We start from the raw sequence: 11,082 nt of genomic DNA, 5'->3' as shown, positions 1-11,082 counted from the left end.
GTCTGTATGACGAGGCTCTGCTAATAATCGCATCTGGACCAGACAAACCAGTGATTGATATCATGGAGCGTCTATCCACGCAATTGGGATACGATGACATGCATCAACCAAGTCCAGACCACCCGATCCCGTTAGTTGCCTCTTAGGACAAGCATAGTCGCGGTGGTCGGGAAGCCTAGTGGTTAAAGCATTCACTCGTCACGCCTAAGACCCGGGTTCAATTCCCGACATGGGTACAGTGTGTGAAGCCCATTTTGGTGTCCCCGTCGTGATATTGCTGGAATATTGCTAAAAGCGGCGTAAAACCACACTCACTCACTCACAAGCATAGTCGTCTTTTAAGCCAAGTAGGTTTGCTGAAGGCCTATTCTAACCCGGATATTCAGGGGTGAGTAAGTTAGGTATTCGTTTGGTTCCTCTATTGGAGGGACAGGTGTTTAAAATTGTACTATGGCCTGTGTGTGATACGAGGCTGCACCTATTACAGCGGGAAGAGCAGGTAGCAACTGTACGTCCGAATGTCACCACGGCGGTGTCTGCGCCAACAACACATGCATCTGTACCGAGAATTACTATGGAAGTACTTGCAGCAACAACAGAGGTAGGTAGAAAAGTGCATTAGGTGCATCTACTTAGCACTTAAGGTGTAGGTATAGTATGCATTTAGTATTGAGACTAAAGTTAGAGCTGCAAAACCATATCAATTTTAAGTCTTTGTATCCCCCCCCCCCCGCCCCCCCCACACACACACACACATACACGCTCCCATGGGACAATGTATTTTTTCGACAAAACTCCAGCAAAAGCCCATTTCTGGTGTCCCCCGCCGTGATATTGCTGGAATATTGCTAAAAGCGGCGTAAAACCATACTCACTCACTCAATCCACTTATTCTGGAGAATTTCATACATATTTGTGTTTGTCTGAATAACTGAATAACTCTCTTACCTTATCATTTATAATTATAACCTTTTCGGCAGATTTTAAGTTTTGTATTTGCAACCCTAAAAACAGAATCGATTTTTCAGAAATAAGTTTTCCGATAGAGCAGTTTCTCTGATAAAGACACCATCACATTTGTCTGTTTTACAGAGCAAATACTGTGTTTCGGAGACAAAAAGGCCATCCACATCAACCCGGAAGGCTTTCAAGGCACGATATACATCGCTGGAAATCGCAACATGGTCAACTGTACCTTCAAAAATGTTACTGATGTCATCCCAACTCTTCCGCAGAACGTTACTTGGGATGAAGGTTATGCGATTTTGATTCTTGATAACAGTTCGGAGTGTGGATCAATCACCACAAGGACAAACGTGAGTGAAGTGGAGCAGTTGTCTATTTGTTTGTTTGTTTGTTAATTAACGCCGCACTCAGCAATATTCAAGCTATATGACGGCGGTCGGTAAATAATCGAGCCTGGACCAGACAGTCCAGTGATTGACATCATGAACATCGATCCATACAATTGGGATACGATAACATGTATCAACCAAGTCAGCGAGCCTGACCACCTGATCCCGTTAGTCGCCTCTTCCAACAATCATGGTCGCCTTTTACGGCAAGCATGGGTTGCTGAAGACCTATTCTACCTCCCATCTTCACGGGTCTGGATTAGTTATCTAACGTAAATGTTTGTTGTTTAAGGCCGCACCCAGCAATATTCCAGCTATATGACGGTGGTCTGTAAATAATCGAGTCTGGGCCAGACAATCGAGTGATTGACATCATGCTAATCCATCTACGCAACTGGACTACAATGACATACGTCAACCAAGTCAACGAGACTGAACACCCGATCTCGTTGTGTCGCCTTTTACAAGCATTGGTTGCTGATCCCCAGGTTTAACCTGGACCTTCACGGGGTCCCTGCCGATGTAAACACTTACTCATTGATGTTGTTTTTTCTGGAAATATGTTACACCATTTAGTTTTTATACATGTTTGTTCTTATCTAAGGACACGGAGTCACTAATTTTGAATCTTACAGGACACAGAGGTGATTTACGAGCGTTTTGTCAACATCGAGTATGACGAACTTATTGTGACAACGCTGGACGAAAGACTCAGTGCCAAGTGTGCATTCGAGAACAGCACTGTTCGAACACTTTATGGGGACGTGGTGTCGGCGGGGGTGACTGCGTAAGTTCGAGTTTTGTTTGTTTGTTTGTTGTTTAACGCCGCACTTGGAAATAGTCTCACTGTATGACGGCGCTCTGCACATAATCGATTCTGGACCAGACAAACCAGTGATTGATATCATGGAGCGTTGATCCAGGCAACTGGGATACGATGACATGCATCAACCAAGTCCTGACCACCCGATCCAGTTATTTGCCTCTTCCGACAAGCATTTTCGCCTATGACTGAGTAAGCACGTTTATTGCTATTTACGACACACGAGTATTCATGTTTAAGTATGGCGATCATAACTAGAACACAAAATCCCATGAACGTCCAAACCCATGTTCGAAGTGTTTAGAATCCTCTATTCAATGGGACACAGCTTGAGTATCTCAAAACATGGATTTCCGTTCGAAATTGGATTCCCATGTCTCGTCTTGCTCTTTGTGTTCAGATGCTGTTTATTTGTTATATCACGTCGTACTCGGCAATATTCCAGTTATATGACTGCGGTCTGTAAATAATCGAGTCTGGACCAGACAGTCCAGTGATTGACATCATGAACATCGATCCATACAATTGGGATACGATAACATGTATCAACCAAGTCAGCGAGCCTGACCACCTGATCCCGTTAGTCGCCTCTTCCGACAAGCATAGTCGCCTTTTACGGCAAGCATGGGTCTGGATTAGTTATCTAACGTAAATGTTTGTTGTTTAGCGCCGCACCCAGCAATATTCCAGCTATATGACGGTGGTCTGTAAATAATCGAGTCTGGACCAGACAATCCAGTGATTTACATGGGTTTTCATGGGTCCACACTCAGTCTAGCTCCATTAAATGTTGATATTGCACGTCTACCTCATGTGCTATCACATGTTTACTCAGATAAAATAAAAAACGGGCATGTTAATTTATTTCGTGTCACACTGAACAATTTGGCCAATACACGTGCTGCTATATACGAACAATTAAATATGCACGTCAGATATATCCCGTATATTGTAAGAGTATCAATTATTCAAATACCTCGAGTATTTTCAGCAGCTCCCTCGCTATATGGCTGAAATAATGCCAATGCGACGTAAACCTTTAACTCACTCGCTCCAATGCAATAGAAAAGTATAATACTTTGGGTGAGTGAGTTTAATGGGTTTAGTTGGGGATACACTTTGAAGAGTATTCAGGGTATTCCACATCACGGTGTGTCAGTGTGGTGTGGGATGAAAGCCCGAAGTTAAACCCAAAAGCACGGGTATGGTGCTGGCAAACCTAATTCTCTTGCGTGCCCAGGGACGCAACTCTTCACAGAGAACCGCGGCGCCTAACACGACTGCGCCATCCGTACTCTAAAGTATGTTGAAGCATGACTCTTCTATATTTACCACATGTAAAAATGGTTTATTTCAGTGCTCAGTACACGAATACCTCAATCACCAACATCTATGAGCCTGTGGTGTTCAAGGTAACCAACAAGAATCAGCCCTTGAGTACTGCCCCCATGCTGATAGGCGAGGAACTCACCTTCTCATTCAACATTCCTGCCGAAACAGGTACACAAACAGGACTGCGCCAAATGTGTTACCTACAATTTTTGTTACATTATGCAATTTCCCTTCAATTCAAGCAATTTTGAATTTTGTGTGGATAGATACCTCGTTTTGCAATAGATTGGTTGGTTGGTTTGTTGTTTAACGCCGCACTCAGCAATATTCCAGCTTTATGACGGCGGTCTGTAAATAATCGAGTCTGGACCAGACAATCCAGATTGATATCATGAGCATCGATCCACGCAATTGGGATCGATGACATGCATCAACCAAGTCAGCGAGCCTGACCACCCGATCCCGGTAGTCGCCTTTTACGACAAGCATAGTCGCCTTTTACGGCAAGCATGGGTTGCTGAAGACCTATTCTACCCCGGAATCTTCTCGGGTCCGTTTTGCAATAGAAAAGGTTGTGGTATACAGGAAAAAGTTGAAACGAAAATCGGGTGGGTGGGGGGTTGTGTCTGAGTTAGGGTTGAAGCCGCTTCTAACATTATTCCAGTTATATCACGGCGTGTCAGGTTAATGTTGGAGGAAAGCCCGAAGTGATGCAGGTCTCAGACGTTTACCACTCTATTGAGGCTCACGAGCAAGGGTGTGGTGCTAACAAACCTTGAAACATTTTTGGGGCGTACCGGAATTCGAACCCACAATCATAGGGTTCTGCCGTGCCCAAGGGACGCAACTGCACAGCGAATTGCTGCACCGTCGGCGACTTGGCTACCCGGGAGGAGGATTGAGCATGACACGAAACATAACATGTAGCCATTAACTGCATATTCCAAGTCCGTACGTAACGGCTTCTTTGTTACAACAATGTCATTTCAAAAATTAATCAAGTACAAATATTCAATAAAATAGATCCACCAGCAAATCTCACAATCTGCTTGAAATTGTCGCTTTAGAAATGGGCCTCAAAAGAATTATTATAACTTGTGAACGTGTTATTATCAGTGAATGCTGATAAACTCATCATCTTTACTGCAATCCGAACTAAGTATTTCCTACACGTTTGTAGTCATGTTTTGTGTGTATCAGGCCAACGGTAAGTCTTCTCTGTTGCTTCGAGAAAGTGTATGCTCTTCTTTCTGTTTCAGGGTATGCGTCGGTAATTGTGATGAGTCTCACAGCTAATGATACCTTGGATCGTGGTAAAACGTTTCCCATCATAGACAACAAGTAAGTACATAAAACATCGCCTTCACCACGGAGGAGGTATGCCTATATAGGCCCTTCTTATATTATTTGATCAGTTATTGCCGCCTGTGTTACGCCATGTTTTGTTTGTTTGTTGTTTAACGCCGCACTCATCAATATTTAGCAATTGTACGGCGGTCTGTAAATAATCGAGCCTGGACCAGACAATCCAGTGATTGACATCATGAGCATCGATCCACGCAATTGGGATCGATAACATGCTTTAACCAAGTCAGCGCGCCTGACCACCCGACCCCGTTAGTCGCCCCTTACGACAAGCATAGTCGCCTTCTTCGGCAAGCATGGGTTGCTGAAGACCTATTCTGTCCCGGATATTCACGGGTACATTAGTCATGTACATTGGGTTACCACAAACAACCTTGTACTGCTCAAATAACATCTTTGTTCTGTTTTATGTAAACAGTCGGCATGGTGCATGCGTGTGTGACCCCTTGTTGTCGTCCCTCAGCAACCCATTGCGTTAGAGGCGAATAACGAGATATGGGGGTCCGGCTCGACGACTTGGTTTAAATATGTCATCGTATCCCAACCGCGTAGATCGATACTCTTGATGTCAGTCTGTGGATCGTCTGGTCCAAACTCGATCAGTTACAGACCACCGTTACGGCTTTAATCAACAAAAACAAACAAACTGAAAACGATGTCCGTAAGATGTCCCTGAAACTGATTGGGAGATGTTTAATACCTTTATGAAATTCATTTTGCTATGAGAACGTTCAGAATGTTCTAATCGTAAAACATTTCATTGAACATGTAAATGTTGATCTCAGGGAAGGACCAACAAATTAAAAATACTTTCTCCCACATAAGTTAATGATTATATCGTCCATGTGTATGTGGTAGTTTTCACGGGAGAAGAGGAGAAGAGCTTTCTATGCATACATGCATGATTAATATATATTGTAGCCCCTCTTAGATGTAAATTCTGCACTGGGTAGACTGTTCTAACGGGTCGAACCATAGACCAAAGTCGTTACCTATAGATGAGTTCAAACAACAATAAAATGGCCAGCTAGGGGCCACGTGGCCGCAACTGTGATTGACACTACTAACTCTCAGTATCTTCCTTTGATGTTAGGGGCGGTCGGGTAGCCTAGTGGTTAAAGCGTTCGCTCGACACGCCGAAGACCCGGGTTCGATTCCCGACATGGGTACATGTGTGTGAAGCCCATTTCTGGTGTCCCCCTACCGTGATATTGCTGGAATATTGCTAAAAGCGGCGTTAAACCATACTCACATCACTCCTTTGATGTTACTTGTGTTTTAACGTACCTGTTGTATATTTTTCAAGGTGCCCTGTTAAAGAAGCAGCCTCTGTGTTGACGACCCTCGAACGATCAACTGATAACAGAACAGTTACAGTGAAAGTCAAAGTGTTTAAATTTGTTGGCAATGACAAGGTCGGCTTCTCATGTACTGCCAGAATATGCAAGGAGGGCGACACACAGTGTGACGAGGTAGGTTGATCTGTATAGTTCACAATAGTACCCCCTGGACGATCCGGTTAGAATTGGTCTTCGGCGATTCATGCTTGTCGTGAGAGGCAACTAACGAGATCGGGTGGTCAGGCTCACTGACTTGGTTAATTCTTGTTACTGTATCCCAATTGTGTAGATGGATGCTCACGATCTCAATCACTGAATTATTGGATTCTTTACAGACTGCCGTCATGGTGTCCTCAAATCCTCAAATAGCACTGTATCCCACTCACTGCCATAAGCGTTCAGTTGTCTGAGTTAGAAAAAAATGAAGCTTGCAATTAAAGTAAAGGCGCGTTGATTGAAAATTTTGAACCGCTTCGAAAATATTTATCTTAGCTTCGCCCTTTGGAATACTATCAGCGCAAATTCAAAAGGCGAATACTGTGCCATAGCAGCGACTTCGGTTTCGAAACACGTATGTATGGCCTGTCTATGTGTGCGATAGTCCACCCATTTTCTATCCACAAAATGTAGGCGTGAAATGGTAAGGGTTGAAACTAGAATTGGTATGGGCTAGTGGACACGCTTGCCTCGAAAAGATGAAACACTGGCAGTAATCGTTTCTCTGAAGCACAATTTACAAATACCTTGCCTAACATCTGTACCAATGCGAATGCTCTATGTTCTTAAAACCAACTATCTTGCCGTCAGAACGTACCCTCAAACATTTGTACATACGATGAGGTTTCACACCGAACCCGAATTCCGTCGTCTATTTGTAAAAGTCTGTGGGGACATTTAGGCTTATGGGAAAATGTTTAGGAAATTCATGCATTTCTAATTTCTATTATCGTCTGTGACAATTTAATTGGCGGATGTCCCAGCTGGCGCAGTAGTCTAAGAGTTGCGTCCGTTGGGCACGCCAGAAACTTATGATTGTGGGTTCGAATCCCGGTTCGCCCCGATTATGGTTTTAGGCTTGTCAGCACCATACCCGTGCTTGTGGGTTTCACCGAAGTGGTAAATGTCTGCATCACTTCGGGCTTTCCGCCCACATTAAGCTGCCGTGAAAAACTGGAATACTGTTCAAATCGGCGTTTAACCCCACTCACTCACTCATTCAGCTGTAAGGCGAGATTTACGGACAGCAGAAGTTCATCTCTTGTCACTATTCGTCTGAGCGGATGTGATGCCACAATGAGCAGGTTCATGATAGATCAAGAAGGCACAACCAGTTGCCGCAGGACCCTGGTCAGGTTGAGGGCGGGCCTAAGAACAGGTACGAGGCAATTATAGTCCAAGAAGGGGATATTTACTGAATATAAAAGAAGGCATTACATTTTAGGGGATGTATATTATTTTCACTGTGAGGGTCGGTAACAGTTAGCTAGTAAGTGTTTATGTTGTAGTCCACGTGTAGTGGACAAACGACGCTAACAGGCATCGGGCGCCGGAAGAGGGAGGCTGCAAACGAGAAGACCATCGAGACGGTTGTCAAGGTCACCGAGGACCCCAAAGAAGCTGCCGCAACCGGAACAGCACCGACAGTTAACCCCTCAGGTTAGTAGCAATGCAATGATGCATATTTATAGAATAACTCCAAGTTAGGGCAATAACGGCTTATCTTTTTCTGGTGAATTGATTCTTTAACTTTCAATATTGACACGCGACGAACGGATATTATGATCCGTAATTAAGACTTGGTAGTTCTTAGTATTGCCCGTCGATATATTTTCTGAGGAAATGTTGAAAAACATATGGGTGTCCTGATTGTCGCAAGTGGAAGCATCAGCTCAGTAGTAGTAGTAGTAGTAGTAGTAGTAGTAGTAGTAGTAGTAGTATATCGCACGGATATCGCCCTAACTGGTACACTGACGTGGCAATTTTCAAACATGTTCAATGTCAGACCGAAGACCAGATTGATGTTGGGTATGATATGAAATCTTCCTTTGAGTAAACTTTTTTATAACATAACATCAAATTGTCAAATATGTGCAAGTGAATGCATGCATTTTCATCTTGTTTGAAAGACAGGCGTACTAAGGGACGCAACTCCAATTTCTTACCAGCCAGGCTGATACATCGATCGCCCAATCAAATTGCATTGACATGTACGGTGTGGTTGTTACCAGCCCTGTGGTATGACCACACCTGCACAATGCCTCGTCATTGATAGGTATATGACAAGGGTCCATTAGTCCTGGTTATGTCCAGGCGCTAAAACATCGGGTTTTAGAAGATGTATCCATGTACGGAACCGAATTAAACCGAGCCAAAACGATGCTTTCACTTTATGGCTATGGATTCATAATATTATATGAACAGTGGATATTGTTTTATACCGCATAGAACCCTGTGAAGCTGTACGCTACAACAAGCTACACCAAGAAGACGGAAATATGAGTTACACACCATGAATACACAAATATGAGTTATACGACGTTTGAAACATCTAGAAAAATGATATTTCTTAGTGATGTCCTCTTGGCTTGGCTTTAGGCTTTAACCCGTGAAGATTCCGGGGTAAAATAGGTCTTCAGCAACCCATGCTTGCCGTAAAAGGCGACTATGCTTGTCGCAAAAGGCGACTACCGGGATCGGGTGGTCAGGCTCGCTGACTTGGTTGATGCACGGTCATCAATCCCAATTGCGTGGGTTGATGCTCATAATATTAATCACTGGATTGTCTGGTCCAGAATCGATTATTTACAGACCGCCGTCATATAGCTGGAATATTGCTGAGTGCGGCGTTAAACAACAAACCAACCAACCAACCAACTTAAGACTTTACATTCTGACTTCAGAAGGATGCAAGGACGACTCAACCCCAGAGACCGACGACAGCGAGTGCCTGATGAAGAAAGAGATAATTGTTGTCCTCGCCATAATGGCGGCCACCGTAGTGATCCTCATGATCGCCTGTATCGTGCTGACGTGCAAGCTGCTGAAGTCTGGCACCAAGGTTGTCGACGTCCCCCACTCGGAATACCAGCCCTCAGTATCCCTGCCACGACTCACCCCGGCTAATTTCTAGATCTGGAGAGCTAGGGAGCGACGATGTCACGTCGTCTTTCAGCTGGTCCTGTATTATTCGCTGTGGTAAAAGGTCAATGATATACGAACCTTTCTTTTCAAGATGATCTCAACGCCAGTATAGCCTCCCATTGTGGACGTATTTCGTAAAGCTTTCTTAAGTTGTTACACGCCTTCTGTTGCTACCGGTAAGGCAGGCGTGTTCCCCCTTCTCGCAAACACCTGTTGTCATAACTGATTTTCAGTGATCCATTCATGTCATTTTCACCGCTATTTTGCCTTTTAGGCCCAAATGTATCTGCTTCGGCGGAAAGTCCAGACTAATTATTTGGCTTTTAATATGTACATATGCTTGAAGCCATGTTTTAGTTACGTGGTTATAAAATTAAATTCTTGTCTACTTGGAAAACCAATCTTACGGGCAACTGCAGCTCTTGGTGAAGTCTATATAATATACTCTTCATAAAAAGAAAGTACACATTGACTTTGATGATGTCTGCAAGATAACGTGGAGATAGGATGCTACGTCACACAGGTCTGCGAGCAACAATACCTGCCTCACGCGAACGATTACGTAACGTAACGTAACAGGATATTCTTCGTAGCCAGGAAGTAGTAGGGTGGTTGACGTTGTTGGTAAGAATTGTTATCGAAGAACTGGATATTGCGATTGGTTAGGGGTTGTTACTCAAGGTCAACATGACCTTAGTCGGTCACGACCATGTCCGTCTTGGCCTTTTAACGTCTTGCTGTGTGACTTCACGTGGTCCCGTTTATCTCCTTTGTCATGGCTTTCCGACCATATAAACAGATTCGTCAGCACGTTTGGTTGAAGTGAAATCGAGCAGCTGTTTTTGTACACTTTACTGAAGTAAGACTTAGTCATTACGTCATTATCTGACGTTTTGACATTACAACACATTTATTGTATGCCCATATTCCATCAATAGTTTTATTTACGTCCTTTAAAATAAAATGATGGATTTAGTATGTATAGTTTCTTTTTTTGAAGAGTATATAACCAAAGGGACACTGATCCGAACAACGGTTTGATATTAGTTTATCCGGAAGATTTTCTGAACCTCCTCTTTGATGGGGATAACCTGTATCCGTATCATGTCTGTTACTCACGATGCTGCTTGTCATATCACTGCAACTGTAATATATTCAAAAATATGTATTTATTATATACATGTATATTTTCATGACGAGAGTTTTAAATATGATTGTATTACCCTGATTCTATGTATATATGTTGAAAATATGTCCTTTCTTTTTTCAATACAAACGAGGGGCGGTCGGGTAGCCCAGTGGTTAAAGCGTTGGCTCGTCACGCTGAAGACCCGGGTTCGATTCCCGACATGGGTACAATGTGTGAAGCCCATTTGTGGTGTCCCCCGCCGTGATATTGCTGGAATATTGCTAAAAGCGGCGTAAAACCATACTCACTCACTCAATACAAACGATGCGAGAGGAAACTAAACTGCCTGGCAAAAGAAAGTATACACCCATGTTTGACGGTGGCTAAAAATGAAACAAACCTGAAATGGTTATTCTATGGAGAGGTATTTAATACGGGTAGCATAGATGTGCCTTGGACCTTGCGTTTGCAGTTTTTCAGTGACTGTTTTCAGCCTTGTGACGTTTTGATAACGTTTGTAATGTTTGGGTTAAATCATTTTTTTAAAATGTATACTTTCTTTTGCCCGGCAGTGTATTTGAATTGGTTAGGTGAAAC

At 43.4% G+C, this 11,082-nt stretch overlaps 1 protein-coding gene across 1 annotated transcript in view; it reads left to right on the top strand.

Moving 5' to 3' along the window:
- Positions 1-10,621, top strand: part of LOC124114972 (EGF-like domain-containing protein 2) — a 35,527-nt gene extending 24,906 nt beyond the window's left edge. The window contains exons 4-11 of the mRNA XM_046475742.2: positions 488-601; positions 1,093-1,316; positions 1,991-2,142; positions 3,536-3,678; positions 4,770-4,851; positions 6,182-6,347; positions 7,721-7,871; positions 9,116-10,621. Of these exons, the coding sequence (XP_046331698.2) occupies positions 488-601; positions 1,093-1,316; positions 1,991-2,142; positions 3,536-3,678; positions 4,770-4,851; positions 6,182-6,347; positions 7,721-7,871; positions 9,116-9,345 (1,262 nt within the window). The 3' untranslated portion in view covers positions 9,346-10,621. The remainder of the gene's footprint in view (positions 1-487; positions 602-1,092; positions 1,317-1,990; positions 2,143-3,535; positions 3,679-4,769; positions 4,852-6,181; positions 6,348-7,720; positions 7,872-9,115) is intronic.
- Positions 10,622-11,082: the final 461 nt, after the last annotated feature.

This window comes from Haliotis rufescens, unplaced genomic scaffold, assembly GCF_023055435.1.
Source record: "Haliotis rufescens isolate VD_foot unplaced genomic scaffold, xgHalRufe1.0.p SCAF_4, whole genome shotgun sequence".
NCBI lineage: Eukaryota > Metazoa > Mollusca > Gastropoda > Lepetellida > Haliotidae > Haliotis > Haliotis rufescens.
Note: the sequence above shows the minus strand (reverse complement) of the source record. Positions and strands in the feature narration are given on the sequence as shown.